Genomic DNA, 16,381 nt, shown 5'->3' on the forward strand with positions numbered 1-16,381 from the left:
TTTTTTTTCAGATATTTTTCCGAAACTTTTTTTTCTGACTTTTTTGTCCGACATTTTCCAGATCTTTTATTTCGGAATTTTTTTTCCGACATTTTTTCAGATCTTTGTTTTCAGACTTTTTTGTCCGACATTTTTCAGATCTTTTATTTCTGAAATTTTTCAGATCTTTAGTTTCGGACATTTTTCAGACTTTATTTTCAGACTTTTTTGTCCGATAATTTTCAGATCTTTTTTTTCAGACTTTTTTTTGCCATTTTTCAGATCTTTTTTTTCAGACATTTTTCGAATCTCTTATTTCAGACTTTTTTGTCCGATATTTTTCAGATGTTTTTTTTCAGACTTTTTTGTCTGACATTTTTCCGAAACTTTTTTTTTCACACATTTTTCAGATCTTTTTTTTTCAGATATTTTTCCGAAACTTTTTTTTCTGACTTTTTTGTCCGACATTTTCCAGATCTTTTATTTCTGAATTTTTTTTCGGACATTTTTTCAGATCTTTGTTTTCAGACTTGTTTGTCCGACATTTTTCAGATCTTTTTTTTCGGAAATTTTTCAGATCTTTAGTTTCGGACATTTTTTTAGACTTTTTTTTCAGACTTTTTTGTCCGATAATTTTCAAATCTTTTTTTTCAGACTTTTTTTTGCCATTTTTCAGACCTTTTGTTTCTGACATTTTTCAGATCTTTTTTTCAGATCTTTTTTTTCTGACTTTTTTGTCCGACATTTTTCAGATCTTTTATTTCTGAAATTTTTCAGATCTTTAATTTCGGACATTTTTCAGGTTAAGTTAAAACCTGTCAAACAGCACAATGTTCCACAAATCATATATCAGGTCCACCTGTTTGGGTTTGATGTCAATGCCCTCAGTGAGAAGCCACTAACTTAAGATAAACACCAGGGCTCAAGGTTCAAAACTCTATCATATATAAATTACCCATTACGTATGCAGGCTGGCACTCCAGTTGATCCACTTCTCCACACACATGAATCTGACAGCAGAGAGCCACAGTATCCCTCTCAGCGACGGGAACCGGATTCCTCTGCTGGGATTGGGCACCTATGGGGACCCTCGAACGGTGAGAAGAATATAATCTTCTAGATTTGCCTGTGAGCAATAAGGCTTGTTAATGACTGCTTCACCCAGAGGTCTCTCCATAACGTAGGAGTGCCTGTGTTTATTGCTTGCAGTGACTGGATAAATACTAACCGCAAAATGTGATGATTAATTGATAATTGAAACGAGACTGCATATTAACACAGACTGCAATCTACACCAGGTCAATTCATATTTATATTTTCTGTGTATTTACGATAGACACCCAAAGACACAACACTCAAGTGTGTCAAGCTGGCCATAGATGCGGGTTACCGGCACTTTGATGGGGCATTGTTGTATTTCAATGAGCACGAAGTTGGTCGAGCCCTTAGAGACAAGATTGCTGATGGAACCGTTAGAAGAGAGGACATCTTTTACTGCGGAAAGGTAATAAGTTCCTTCATACATCAGGTGTTTCATTCATCTTAATTAGACTGAATGCTTTCTAATTAGTTCTGTGTTATCTTCCTCAGCTCTGGAATACATTTCACCCGCCAGAGTTGGTGAGACCGGCCTTGGAGAGGACGCTGAAAGCCTTAAAACTAGACTATGTGGACCTGTACATCGTTGAGCTTCCTATGGCCTTCAAGGTTAGTACACAAACAGACTGCAGTTCATTTATCAGTGAGCCATTAAGTGTCTGAACATTGCCCCTTTAGATATGCCGGATGGTTTGTAGTAATAAAATACTTCAGTCAAAACAAATGTGCTGATTACAAACTATTTGTAATAAAAGAAAGAATAGAATTATGTCGGTACAAACATCTACACGACTGTTCACAATCTGATGTTTCAGAGTTCATCAATATGCACTAGATAAGATAGCAAGATAATTTCATTAAACAGATATATTTATGAGTGGTAGCTTCAAAACACGTGTGTTACATTTGGCATAAGTGGTCATACTCGGATATTTGTATGAGTTGTAAAATTAACCAAAATTCACTTCACTTTGTACAGTACTTCTACAGTACATTACCAGATTATGCCACCTCATACGTGTAAATGCAAATTATTGAATTGTGCTTAAATTTTAGCCCGGAAATGAATTCTATCCAAAAGACCAGGATGGAAAATACATCTACCACCATACAGACCTGTGTGCAACATGGGAGGTGAGTTCTATTGAGTTCCCAAATGGATGGTCCTACTATTTCATGACTTTGCTCTTCTCCTCCCTGTTGTCTGTAATGACTGGATATGTTCTTTTCATTACATATTGCTTTCTCTCTTATTGTATTTACGCTTTTTTTTGTTTCACTTTTGCTTCACATGTTTACACAGGTATAACTTAGAAACATAAATGACATCAAAACCAGTTATAGATATAGTGTATGTGCATTTATGTTAGTGAGGACAGACAAAATGTTAAAAACGCTATTCAGTACTATGAAATACACATCAACACTACCAGTAACTTGAATCTAGAGTTGAAAATACAGACCTTTAAACATTAACATTCTAAATGGGACCCTTTTTTATTTCCTGTTGCAATGTTTGTTAATGCAGTAGCTGACAGGAAGTAAACTTGGACCAAAGATGTTGCCCTAGCAACAGAATGGCAAGGAAAAGGTCTACAGACAGAAGCTCCATCCGAAATCGCAAACTATGCACTGCATACTCAATAGGTGTACTAACGTTCAACATACTTCAGTGTGTATAAACAGTAGCGTGCTGAGCAGTAGTTTACATGGTCACTTATTGAGAGTCTCCTTACCGATTGGAGAAGTGTAACCATGGTAACCCGTGCCAACCTCATGACTAAAACGATGGTTTGTGAGAATGAAATAAATTCATTTAAAATATATATTACACCTAGCAAAGTGAAATCTTATACAGTTGAATTGAAGTGTTATTGATGTTATCCGTCAACGTCTGTTATGAAAGTTGTCGGCAATAATAATAATACATTTTATTTAGTGGCGCCTTTCTGGACACCCAAGGACAGCTTACAAAGATCAATTAAAACATTGACAGATAAAACAATATAAAAACAACAGGACATGACAGAGACATGATTGTACAGACACATAGGATGGGTGATGATGAGTACTAGAGAGTGAATAAGAATAATTACCTTAGCTGTGAATAATGGAAATAGCTGATATAAGATAATAAAAGAGTGTAGGAGTATTCAAAGGTAATGAATTGATTGTAATGATCTGAATTAATTAATCTGAACAGATGATTTGATAAATGCCGAGGTCAGCTGTAACAGAACCCAGATAAAATAGAGGGACGATTAGCAGCAATGCAGCCGCTAAACTGAACACCACCACCAGTTATATGCATGAATATAGTTATATGCATGAATATAGAGGATCTGCTGTCTGCTGTTATTTGTGTGAAGGTCGTGATGACTTTCTGTGCAGAGGAACACGTGATGCTTCCGTTCGACCTGAAGTGTACTAAGGCCAGATCCGATTCAATGATTAGTTGAATATGAGATAAGAAGAGAGTGTATGGTTATGAAAAGGTTGAGAATACGATGACGCTTCATTTAATTCAGGTGTTCTACATAGAATCGGTTTCCCCTTCTCCAACTTGAACTGCAAATTTTTTCAGTGCATTTTAGTGAATGTTTTCCCAGAAAAGTATGACAGTGCTAACATTAAAATAATGAATCAAGAGAACCCACATGTGATATTCCTTCATACTTGTTCATACGTTGCTGCCAGAACATTCTCTGCTGCAGCATCAGAAACCATCAAGGACGGTGTCATAAAGCTCTGTTCAAAGATCTGTTTTTTCCTCCTCGCTGTGTATTTGTCTCCACTGTCTCAGTAAGTCTGTAAAGATAATCACTATCAGTCTTTAAAGGGGATGTAAATCTTGTTTTTTTCTCAACAGGCTTTAGAGGCTTGCAAAGACGCAGGATTGGTTAAATCTCTGGGAGTCTCCAACTTCAATCGCAGACAGCTGGAGCTGCTGCTGAACAAGCCCGGCCTCAAACACAAACCTGTGTCCAACCAGGTGATTGCTTCTTTAGGTCCCCGCTGACATCAGAGATAGCGTAGAAGTACAGCGGTATATTATACAGCAGTATTATTATACGATATTACCAAGAAGGCAGTTTTCATACTTTAGGAATGCAGGATAGTTATGTATTCTTTTGGTTGCTTATATAAATTTAGTATCCTTCATACTCAAAACACAAGACTTAGATGAAACTCCTTGTCACAAAATAGTCAAAGACTATCTCAAAAGACATCTTTCTTTAACTTTAATGGTATTAAAAGGAGTGGATCTTTCCTCTCCATTCCCATCCAATTTGATTCAGGCTGGTAAGAGCAGGACGCTAATGTAATGGCAGACCACTTTGGGTCAGTTTTCTTTTCAATTATTTATTTTCTTCTTACGTACCTGTAGGTTGAATGCCATCCGTATTTCACCCAACCCAAGCTTCTGGAGTACTGTCGTCAGAATGACATTGTGATTGTTGGCTACTGCCCGATTGGCTCCTCCAGAGATGCATCCTGGTATGTAGATTTTAAGAGATATGCACTTTTCACTGACAGCTGGCACATGTATTGTTCCCCCTTGGAATTGTATTTATGGAGGGTTGAAAAAACTTGGGGGAAAAAAAGAGCATTTTTAGATGTCACATGACACTAAAATCTAAAATCTCTGTGACACACAAGCAGGAGAAACACTGGTGATTCATAAGGTTTTAAGATGAGGAATTAATGTTCGGTAACAAAACTGAACAGCGCAGTGAATATGTCCAAAATTAAATAAAAAAATATATAAGGGCGGTCAAAGTTAACGCGATAATAATGCGTTAAGGCAAATTCATTTTAACGCCACTAATTTCTTTAATGCATTAACACTACTTGTGATTTTTAGGTTGTAGCGGGCTCAGAGTGAAGATACTGACATCATATAAAACTAGAAAACCTGATGAATCCATCGGTACCAACCATGTCATACTAGCTTGTCGTGAAGGAGGTTAAATAATGCTCCAAACTTGTGCTACATTTTGGGGAGGAAAAACTGTCATGGCCATTTTCAAAGGGGTCCCTTGACCTCTGACCTCCAGATATGTGAATGTAAATGGGTTCTATGGGTACCCACGAGTCTCCCCTTTACAGACATGCCCACTTTATGATAATCACATGCAGTTTTGGGGTAAGTCATAGTCAAGTCAGCACACTGACACACTGACAGCTGTTGTTGCCTGTTGGGCTGCATTTCGCCATGTTATGATTTCAGCATATTTGTTATGCTAAATGCAGTACCTGTGAGGGTTTCTGGACAATATCTGTCATTGTTTTGTGTTATACATATTTGTCCACTCCCATGTTGATAGGACTATTAAATAATGTCCCTCTAAGGTATATTTTGAACAGATAAAAAAATGTGGGATTAATTTGCGATTAATCGCGATTAAATATTTTAATCGATTGACAGCCCTAAAAATGATCTGTGCAACATGTCAGCCTTGTATGTGACATTGCAACATTATTATTGTTATCAAACCGTCAACACTTAGGGATATTACATTTTAAAAAAGACTCACTAAAAAGTCTATATTCAGGCATCATTTGTATTTTCTTCTGTCTCTGTGTCTTCTGTTTTTTAGGGTGAATGTGAAATGTCCTCCCCTGCTAGAGGACGAGCTGCTTGTATCCATCGGGCAAAAGTACAACAAGAGTACTGCCCAGGTGGCTCTGCGCTTCAATGTCCAGAGAGGAGTCGTCGTGATCCCCAAGAGCTTCAACCCCGAGAGGATCAAACACAACTTCCAGGTGGGGTTACCTAAATGCTTTTTATCATATTATGGCATGTATACAATATACTGTACATGGCTTTTGTCAATAAGAATAAGTTATGGTGCCAAAATTCCTATTTTATGCAGTATTGATTCAATCATTTCAATAAAAACAAATCATATATTGTTCCAGATATTTGATTTTTCACTCACTGAGGAAGAAATGAAAGCCATTGAGGCCCTGAACAAAAACATCCGCTTTGTGGAGCTGCTGATGTGAGTATAAGCTTTGATAGGAAAATAGTTAATCCAAAGTGAGTTGAACCTAATACTGCACTTAATATCTATGCACATTGGTAGGTGGTAGTTTGCATTATAATGCATAATGCAAACACAAATAAGTCATCATCACCATGTTCACCATGATAACACCTTTTTTGTTGTTTCAACACAGGTGGAGTGACCATCCAGAGTACCCATTTCATGATGAATATTGATGCTTTGACTGACTTTTAAAAGTAAAGTGTACACTGGTACATGTTCACAGTGAACACTAGAGGGCTCTAGCTCACAGTAAATGAAAATTACAAATACATGAATGATTTTATGAATGACAAAGTTGCATGAGAGTCATGTGAGACTCACATAAGGCTGATGAAGGTCTTATTTAAAGAGAGTTCATGTTTCATTACAACTGATTTGAAATGAATTGATGCAACTGCTGCTACAAATAAAGTTTGTTTTGAAAATACGACCCTTTGAATGAAATAAACTTAAGTAAAAGTAGCAATACTACAGTGTAAAAATACTTTGTTACAGATAAAAGTCCCGCATTCAAAGCCTTACTTAAGTAAAAGTACAAAAGTATGAGCATGAAAATATACTTAAAATATCAAAATTTAAAAAAATCATTATGCAGAATGGCCCATTTTGGCATAATATATATAATATATTATTGAATTACAATTAATGATGCATTTGTTCATCACTTTAATGTTGCAGCTGGTAAAGATGGAGCTAAGTTTAAGTACTTTATATACTGTTGGGTAAATTAATACATCATAATGTTTAATTTTCTATTAATAATCTGAATATGCAAAGTAACTAAAGCTGTCAAATGAATGTAGTGGAGTAAAAAAGTACAGTATTAAATGTAAATATAAAATGTAAATACTCAAGTACAAGTACCTAATAATTGTACTTAAGTACAGTTCTTGAGTAAATGTACTAAGTTATGTTCCACCACTGGCAAAATGCATCATGTAGAGAAATACTGGTGGTTGTATAGTTGCTGGTTTGCTGAAATATCCATCCATTTCCAATTTCCTGGGCCCAATCACGACGCAATGGCAAGGTTTTCTGTCCACCCCAATTCCTGTTGATGCTGTTAATAAAGCTCATGCTAATGATGTTGTCATACTCGGCCAGAACCCAGTATGACGCTTAATAGTTGCCTAGTGTTAATGCACTTAACACATACCACCACGCACCACCTCCAGTAAAGGAGGCAACAATCATTCAGATTCAGATGGGGACAACTTTATTTACCCCCAAGGGTCATTTGTAGCGATCCCAGTCCATACATCCATACATACAATAGACAACCAATAGTTACGTCAAAGGAAACATATTAAAGGCACGGGGCAGTTGGAGGGACAAGTTACAATAAGAACTATATAAATACATAGGAGTATAACAATAAAAGCTAAAAAATAAAAACAATAAATAAGTATAAAAATAAACATATCTTTAAAATGAATTCATTTAAAATGGGTATGGTCTGTATTCAGCAGCTTAATAGCAAAAGGGATAAAGGACTTGGAGTAACGATTTGTTCTCCTTAAGGGCACATTATAACGTCGGCCTGAAGGCGTCAGAGAGAATTCAGCCGAAAGAATGTGATCTGGTTGGCTGATGATTTTTTTTGCTTTCTCAGCTACCTGTTTCTCCCAAATTGTGCCCAAGTCCTTACGATATAACTGCCCTCCTGTGACGTTCTGCAGCCGTCTGTGTCCATTATAAAGAGTAAAGCTGACAGGACACAACCCTGGGGTGAGCCTGTCCTTGAAAGCCCGGTGCCGGACACACGTCCTGAAGGAACTGGCCTTCTACCTCCAAGAGGTCAAGGCCCAGTTACGTGTTGGTTAATCTTGTGTGACAAAGAGAATTTCCAAACAGATGAGTTAAAGCATAATGATTCAATTTATTCCGAACAATCAATGTTGCATAAGTAAAAATAAAAGAGTTTACAGATATCTGGATCCAACCTACGTGTCCCTGACAACATACAGTGCATGGGTCAGTTCGCGAAGTCTGAACCCCGAGCTATCCCTGATCCAGCTTATTCATGGTTTACACAATATTAATATTCATGAGCTTATGGCACGTGATGTTTCTGCTGCATGTCTTCTTTGTTATCTCCTTCTGGCTCCTTCCTCTCTTTGACCTTGCAAAAGAAGAACACCACCTGCCTCCTCCCTTTCCTCACAATCACTCTAATCATAACAAATCCAACAGTCAGGTTATTGTAAGCACTTTTGTACATAATAAATCCAACACTGGTCCTCTCTTTCCTGAACAGTGGTACCAGTTTTATTGCAGGTTTTGCCATCTTCTCCATCCTGGGCTTTATGTCCTACGAGCAAAATGTGCCCATCTCAGAAGTGGCTCAATCTGGTGGGTTTTTCTTTTACTGTTTATAAAAACAGTGTTAGGTACTGTTAGGTATATTATCCTCAAGGAGACTACCCAAAAAATGTTCATCTGTTTCTACTGATTTACTTTGGTTGAACTTTGAAGACTTAGGATATGAGTCAGAACAGATGTAAGCAAAGCTCCCACTTGAATTGATGGATCTCCTTCAGCCTCTTTATGGCCTCTATGGTTTGAATGATGTTGATTATATACTTTCATAGCATTCACTTGAGCAAAAATGACCAATAATGATAATTTTAAAAGAGAAAATGACATTTAATTTCTGTCCAACTCAGGTCCAGGTTTGGCCTTTATAGCCTATCCTCGTGCCGTGTCCATGATGCCTTTCTCCCCTCTGTGGGCCTGCTGCTTCTTCTTTATGATTCTCTTCCTCGGACTGGACACTGAAGTGAGACCAACATATGCACCACACACACAACAGAGATAACTAAGGTTACAATATTGTAACCCTAGTTCTATAAGCACAGGCAGAGCAATCTACTGGACTCTAATGCTCTCCTCCAATCACAAGCACGAATTCGCCCACTGAATTTTGCATAAGCATGGCCGGCCAATCAGGATGTGCCTACCCGAATACGTGCGGACCCCACAGTATGTGAGGCAGCGTCCCTAGCCTTGCTATCAGACATCCCACACTCTCTTCAGCGAGAGGCACAGGAGCGACAGGGCCCCTCGGTAGAGGCCTGTGCTTATACAACTATGGGTTACAATATCGTAAGCCCTCTACTGGACTCTGTGGGTACAGTGGGTGGAGCCCGCTGCGACACCACATCGACCTAACAACACTGATCCAGACTGGCTAAGGATTAGACACCTATAGCCTAGGCCACCACAGCGGAGAAGTAAGGGGCCCTAGCCAACCCAGATAGTATACAACTGATCTGGATAAAACCATGGCCTAACCCTGCAGGGGTCAAAAGACAAACAGTAGACACCCTGCACACCACATTCCCCGTGTATATAAATATATAGTGTACAAGTATCTCATACATCTTGTTTCTTTCTTGATCAGTTTGTGTGTGTGGAGAGCCTGGTGACAGCCGTGGTGGACATGTATCCCTCCACCTTCCGGCGTAAAAACCGCAGAGAGCTCCTCCTCCTGGCAGTGGCTGTGGTGTCCTTACTCCTGGGGCTCATCATGCTGACAGAGGTTGGTCTCAGAGACCTCACTTCATTATGTTTTTACAGAATAAGCCTTCCCAAAGGAAGATAACTTTACACTCCTAGCTTACATGCAAAACCACTTGATTTCAAACCAGATTTCAGTATTACCATTCAGAAATTCATTTTTCAACATAATATTCGACAATCATTGTAACGATACCAAACATTATAATAAGCAGCTATGAAGAGGTTTATAGGGTGGCTTGCACTGGTCACTTGTTGAAGGCCTTTTGTTTTTCACGCTAAGTGAAGACCAGTGAAACTGCTTACTTCTACTACAGCGTTTTGTTAACAGCCTTCAGTCCACGTAAACAGCAGATCCTCCCTTTCTGTCCAGCCAATTGTTTCGTGCTGTTTGAACATGGTCCTCCTCTTAACAAAATAATTGCTGTGTTACACTTTGCCGAATTGTCTTCAAAGAGTGGCTTTCATAACATGCAGAGTCTCAGTTTTTCTCATTATTTGACAGTTTGGATGTTCTCTTTTGCTAGTAAACTCATTTCTGTCTCCACAGGGCGGCATGTACGTCATTTTTTCCCCCGTCGGAGCCTGCAGGTGGATGCTGGGGTGGTGGTGGGACTGAAAGAGCAGGCAGCGGCAGTAGTCGTGCAGGGCAGCAGCAGCATTGAAGAGGCAGAGGGACAGACAGGGAATTTTGCAGCAGCTTAAATAGACCGCCCAATTGGGATGGTGCGTTTGGTTTATGGTATTGAGAGTGAGGCATGTCACGTGTGTGTAGCAGTGCAGCTCGAGTTGACTGCCTGAACTAGCTCGCAGGCGTCGCTCTATTGATGTTTCGACCTATGTATATAATCTATCACACATTTTCTTCCATTTGTATACATTTTTCATTCACAGCGCCTGGTTCTTTTGACTACTCCTTCCTCTGAGTTACCGAAGACAAAGAAGGAACAGGAGAAGCTGCTGGCCATCTTGGCAGCAGACAGAGACAGCCTCCTTCAGAAATCACCTCCCACTGAGGACGGTCATTGATAGGGAATCATTTTACATATACTGTATAACTTTTATATGCTAAAATATTTTTTTTTATGGCTGAATAAAAAAATACTTTAATTTGAAACATACCTTTCTGTGTGCATGATTTGTGAAATATTAAACAGTTAATCATTCAATACGTGAATAACAATTAATTAATTTATGTGTCAGTTTTAATGGTCTTAAAAAATGTGTAATTTTGCATTTAAAGCAACACATTACTAAGTTGCAACATGTATGACAAATCTGTGTGATCAGATCTGGAGTGATCATCCAGATTACCCATTTCATAACGAATACTAATGTTTCGATTTACTTTTTTCAGCGTCTTTATTTCATCAATAAACGTTACACTGGTCCATTTTCACAGTGAACGCTAAAGGAGTATTGTAACAGTCATAACAAGTCATACTTTTTTGTAAAACTGTCTGGCATCATCATTTTTAGTGGCCTTTATTAGTTTATCTGTCTTTGTTTTCATTTGATCTTTTATCTAAAGGTTTTGTTTCCTGTGTTTTCCCTCTCATTTATGTTTAGTCTGTGTCCTGTTTTATTTTGTAGGTTCACTCCTCATGCGTCATGTTTTATTTTACTTCCTGTCTTTGTCTTTTTCCCGCCTTTTTTTTTTTTTTTTTTAACCACACCTGTGTTTCATTAGTTAATTATTTCCTTGTGCATTTAGCCTGTTGGTTCTCCCTGTTTCAGTTGTCGGACATGGTCATGCTCATTTTCAGGTTCATACTTGTATTTTGGGCTTCTACTAGAACATGTTTACATGCTGAATATACAACACGCTCTCATCCCAACGTGTCACCATACTCGGTTTAGACGACAAAATCACTTAGTTAGGTTAAGGGGAAAAAATGACTTGGTTGGGCTTAAAACTACGAGGTTTGTAAAGTGAAAATGCAGCCGACCGTTGTGAATATGGGACACAAACGAACAACTGATTGTAACGTGAAAGTGAAAGTTATCGCACAGGACACGAACGGCGGTCTACTGGATGAAAGCCTCGTGTTTGTTACTCCATTTAACCCTCACTCATGAACAAGATACTTGAACTCCCTCGTTTGGGGCAGTGACTGACAATCCGCAGGGTGCAATCCACCATTTTCCAGCACAGAACCATGGCCTCGGACTAAGACGTGCTGACTCTCATCCCAACCACTTCACACTTTGCTGCAAACCACCCCAGTGCGTGCTGAAGATCACAGTCTGATGCAGCCAACAGAACCACATCATCTGCAAAGAGCAGAGACACATTCTGAGGTCCCCAAACTTAACACTCTCCTCCCCCCGGCTTTGCCTTTAGATCCTGTCCATAAAGATCACAAACGAAACGCTGACAAGGGAAAGTCCTGGCGGAGGCCAACGCCCACTGGAAACGTGTTTGACTTTGTGCCGAGTATGACACAGCTCTCACTTTGGTTATACAAGGACCGGATTGGCCCGAAGCAACGACCCTAGTACTCCATATTCCCGCAGTAACCCCCACAGGACTCCCCGGGGGACACGGTCGTAAGTCTTCTCCAAATCCACAAACTCCCATGACCACTCCAACAGCCCCACAAGGTTAAAGTGCTGCTCCACTGTTTCACAACCAGGACAGAATCCACATTGATCCTCCTGGATCTGAGGTTTGGCAATCATTGTCTTTGTATTGCCCCCACACTGCCCTAGGTCGGGGCGTAACAATATGCTGATTAAGTCTGTTTGTTCTTTTCCCCGTTTCAGTTGTCGGTTCGTTGTCTCTCCTTGTGTGAAGACGTCCTGCCTGTTTCCCAGCATTTTATTGTTCCTGGTATTGGACTGCACCCCGTAAGTTTATTTTTTTTTATCATTAAATCTTTTAACACCACCTGCTGCTATCAGTGTTGCCAGATTGGGCTGGTTTCCGCCCAGTTGGGCCACTTTTGATTAAGTCAAGCTGGGACAAATAGCGTTGGGCTTGAAAATATTGTGAAAACAATATAACCAAATACTCATCACTGTCACTTTGTAGTCAAAAAACACAGATACAAAATTCACTAAACTCTGTTGTGTCCACTCACTCATAATGTTGACTCATTTAATTTGAAAAATATTTGATTTGATTGTTAGGGATGACGGAGGACCTACTGACATTGATGACATCATCATTGACATTGACATGGGAATTTGTGTATTTGGTTGTCTAACTGCACTCTTTGTGGGTTGTGATAGCCTATTTATGTAACATTTTATCTTTGGTGATTTGATGCAGATATGAAGCTTTGTATGCTTATGATGTGTTTTCTATTGTGCATGTAATAGTTTTAAACCTAACCTTTATTAGCTTTGTCATATACATACAGGTACATACATGAAATATGACTTCTGCATTTAACCCATCCTTAGTAGCAGTGGGCTGCTGTAAAGCTACTTTTTAAGTTAATGGTTTTACAGTTTTACATGAGTTTCTGGCTCAAGGTTATGATTTGGGCTGTTTTTTATTGAAATGGAAGATTTTTTTAAGCTGTGATTGTGATTGTGATAAGTATATGAGAAAAGCTATGAATATTGTGGTTTATGCCGGATGCCAATGGTGGATGGATTCAGCACACAGTCCAATAATAAGACAGTCAATTAAATGCAAGGACCAAGCCAAATATAATATGTATGAATGCATGAAAAATATATACTGCCCCCGAGAGAAGAAATGTACTGGGCTGACTGTTGGGCATAATATTTTAATTTCCTTGCTGCAGTTTCTGAATAATTCCATGCAATGAGTAAATATTTGCATTGTGGCACTAGGGTTGGGTGATTGATGTTAAGCCAAACACCAGACCAGACTGGACTGGTATACTGAATTTCACCACTAGGTGTCACGCTTGACTCAGCAGCCGCTCCACCAAAACTCAGAGGAGCTGCATGTCACTAAACTGAGAATATCTGGTCCACCTTAAAGGTCAACCCACCTTAAGTGAGCCTGGGCCGGTCCCTGACTTCGGGGTCTAACCCCCTTCATACCAGGGGGGTGGGTTCTATTTATTCTATTAAAAATCTACAGTATAACACTTTATAACATCAGACTGATCTACTGTAGGTTTGACAATTAAGATGATCCTAAAGAATTAGGAATCTGACAATGACAAAAAGAAATTCTCTCACTGACATGTTGGGTTTTCTTGGACAAACTGCCGTAAAAGATGGCATAAAGTATATGATACTTATGTATGGAAAGAGGTATGAGAAAAAAATCAAAATAAATATATCAATTTGGTTGTTTGAAATAATTATTCACCATTTTCATGTCTTCATTTCACACATGCCAACACTGGATATTGATTTCAATCGTTTGAAGTGTTTGTCAGCCTTGTAATAGTCCGTCAGTAACATTTTTGGATGATTACACATGTCAGAATATAATTTCATTGAAAAAAGTAAAGCAATTTCAGCTGAACCTTCCATTTGGTTATTCTTGTGCATAATGAAAACCGTAACGTGAAATCTCTCATCGTATTCACCTTTAAAAACACAACATGGAGGAGACAGAACAGACGAAAACTGCCCGTCAGACCTTAGTTAACTCTGTGCTCTCTCAGCCTTGTTTGGTCAGAGAGGGTACAGGAGTTTGACCACACTGTGTAATCGTTGTGTACACACCTCTTACCTACTTTATCCGTCATGACCAGTTTTCACCTTGGCTGTCTGTCAAAGACAAAAGTTTTCCACTACAAAATGAAAGCAATCAGCAGCCTTTTACAAATGTTGGTATTTTGTTATTAGTGGCTTAATTGTCTGTAAAGATCTGTTTAAAGCATCCACCTTCTATGTCTCTGATGAGCAGTGATGTAAGAAACTTACTTGACAAATCCCCCTCTTGAAAAAGGTTTGAGTAAATATTTGTATGTGCAGAGTCGCTCATTTGATTTCACAGAAATCTAAAAGTGGAGGAAAGAGCAGAGTCGCAGTCCAATTAAAGTATCTGATACAGTTTTCTACTACTGACCTCAAGTAAGCCAATTTAATTTATGCAATCTGATCTAATATTAATCATTAACAAGCCCTGTGAGCAATGTGTGCACTGCTGATGACAAAATGTGTAACTTCTCATGCTAGTAGACCTTAAAGCAAATGGTTTCACACATTTAATTAACCAGCACATTTGAGTTTGATTTGAAGGGACAGGACAGACCCTTCAGAGAGCAGTGACCTGTGGCCACGCAGTCAGAGAACAGCAGGAAGCTGCAGACAGAATGAAGAAATACAGTTCATTAATGAGCCCCCTTCTGTTGTTTTGTCTTTGTCTTGTGCCCCATGGACATTTGCAACCATGATAATTGTTCTGGATGAAGAAAGGAATTGTTGCAGAAGATTTGTTGTAACTGCCAGGACCACTGAATAACAATAGCTGAAACTGAATGAGTCTTTAAGATAAAGACAACATACGTAAATTTGAAGTGAAAAATGATTTCATAAATGTGATAAATGAAGCTGTAGCACTTGTGAGGTTACGAATGTATCCACCAAGCTGAACATTTGATTGTTCGGGACGAGGATGTCACCATCACTTTGTAATATGATTCTTTTTGATAAGCAACCATGAGGTCATGTCATCAAATGGACTTAGACTTATTGGTAGTTGATGTGTTGCAACATCCAACACAATCTCAAGGCAGTTTGTGAAATAGTTACGAAATTTAATCTATTTGATTCGTCTACACAAATTCCCCTTTTTTTTTTCATGACGCTCAGCTCAACTTTCAACAACACGTGACACATGAGTGAATTTCCATTCCAGTCTTTTCAAAATAAAACTACTTTGTTAGGTTGAGGAATAGATTTACTTGTTTAGACTTAGGCAACAAACTATTTAGTTAGGTTAAGGAAAAGATCGTGGTTTGGGTTAAAATAACACCAGAAGTGGTGTAACTTAAAGGCAGGGTTGACGATGTTATTCAGTATTCACTATTCGTTATATTGGTTGAAATGGTCTTTACACCCCGACAGCGATCCATTACTGATGAGCTCTGAAAAAGGACCGGAAAAAAGTCGTCATCTGTAGCTGCTGTAATCCTGTAAAAACGTCTACCAATCACCGTCGCGGCACGCTTGGAAACAACCAATCAGATGCCTCCCTGCCTCCCTGCTCGTACTCTACCCTTGGCGTGCACCAGCCTCGGAAGGAGCCCCGAGGGGAGAGGGTGGGTTTAGACGGATCTCCTGAGGCGATGCTATTTTCAAATTCTGCTAGCTTTCCAACATCGTCGACCCTATCTTTAAGTACAGAAGTTACGTGACAAAAACTACTTAGTTAGCTTTACAAAAAGATCATGGTTTGGGTTAAAATAACTCTGGATGTGCAGTAACTTAAGTACGGAAGTTAAGTGCCAAATAAATCAACTTTGACTTATTGTTTCACACGGGACACGAACACCGGTCTCCTGTGCAAAAGTCTCTTTTTTTTTTTTTGTGACTTGATACTTCCCGGTTCATAATTACATGGATTACATATGAAATGATTTTGTGCTGACCATCACGAAAAAAAAAAATTAAATTCATGTACACGAATCAATACATCACAATTCTGTGACTATTTCACAAACTGCTGTGCGACTGGGCTGCAACATCATGTATGTAACATCATATAACATATGTAGCAAACCATGAGAACATGGGGCTCAAGTGAAAGGTTTGAAGACTTTGCTGACTTATGTTTTATAGTTATTTTTGAA

The 16,381-nt window shown here is 38.8% G+C and overlaps 2 protein-coding genes and 1 long non-coding RNA gene across 3 annotated transcripts; all 3 read left to right on the plus strand.

Moving 5' to 3' along the window:
* Positions 1 to 939: 939 nt before the first annotated feature.
* Positions 940 to 6,597, plus strand: LOC119486159 (aldo-keto reductase family 1 member D1-like). The gene is made up of 9 exons (XM_037766048.1): positions 940 to 1,076; positions 1,316 to 1,483; positions 1,570 to 1,686; positions 2,134 to 2,211; positions 3,947 to 4,069; positions 4,466 to 4,575; positions 5,679 to 5,844; positions 6,001 to 6,083; positions 6,262 to 6,597. The coding sequence occupies exons 1-9, from the start codon at positions 984 to 986 to the stop codon at positions 6,302 to 6,304; spliced, it is 981 nt and encodes a 326-aa protein (XP_037621976.1). The 5' UTR covers positions 940 to 983; the 3' UTR covers positions 6,305 to 6,597.
* A 1,774-nt stretch (positions 6,598 to 8,371) lies between these two features.
* On the plus strand, positions 8,372 to 9,735 carry LOC119486625 (sodium- and chloride-dependent GABA transporter 2-like). Its single transcript, XM_037766868.1, has 3 exons — positions 8,372 to 8,483; positions 8,798 to 8,910; positions 9,535 to 9,735. Exons 1-3 carry the CDS (start codon positions 8,438 to 8,440, stop codon positions 9,733 to 9,735), a joined length of 360 nt encoding a protein of 119 aa, XP_037622796.1. The 5' UTR covers positions 8,372 to 8,437.
* Positions 9,736 to 12,072: 2,337 nt separating this feature from the next.
* LOC119486215 lies at positions 12,073 to 12,898 on the plus strand. Its single transcript, XR_005206486.1, has 3 exons — positions 12,073 to 12,200; positions 12,417 to 12,500; positions 12,783 to 12,898. It is a non-coding gene; the product is annotated as an uncharacterized LOC119486215 (long non-coding RNA).
* The last annotated feature ends 3,483 nt before the right edge of the window (positions 12,899 to 16,381 follow it).

The sequence above is a fragment of the Sebastes umbrosus genome, chromosome 4 (genome assembly GCF_015220745.1).
Source record: "Sebastes umbrosus isolate fSebUmb1 chromosome 4, fSebUmb1.pri, whole genome shotgun sequence".
Classification (NCBI taxonomy): domain Eukaryota; kingdom Metazoa; phylum Chordata; class Actinopteri; order Perciformes; family Sebastidae; genus Sebastes; species Sebastes umbrosus.

Bases quoted from the DNA above. Each gene is read 5' to 3' on its own strand.
- LOC119486625 (XM_037766868.1), top strand. From the start codon at position 8,438: ATGTCCTACGAGCAAAATGTGCCCATCTCAGAAGTGGCTCAATCTG. The intron at 8,484-8,797 runs GTGGGTTTTTCT...TGTCCAACTCAG, and splicing joins CTCAGAAGTGGCTCAATCTG to GTCCAGGTTTGGCCTTTATA. The intron at 8,911-9,534 runs GTGAGACCAACA...TTTCTTGATCAG, and splicing joins TCCTCGGACTGGACACTGAA to TTTGTGTGTGTGGAGAGCCT.
- LOC119486159 (XM_037766048.1), top strand. From the start codon at position 984: ATGAATCTGACAGCAGAGAGCCACAGTATCCCTCTCAGCGACGGGAAC. The intron at 2,212-3,946 runs GTGAGTTCTATT...TTTTCTCAACAG, and splicing joins ACCTGTGTGCAACATGGGAG to GCTTTAGAGGCTTGCAAAGA. The intron at 4,070-4,465 runs GTGATTGCTTCT...ACGTACCTGTAG, and splicing joins ACAAACCTGTGTCCAACCAG to GTTGAATGCCATCCGTATTT.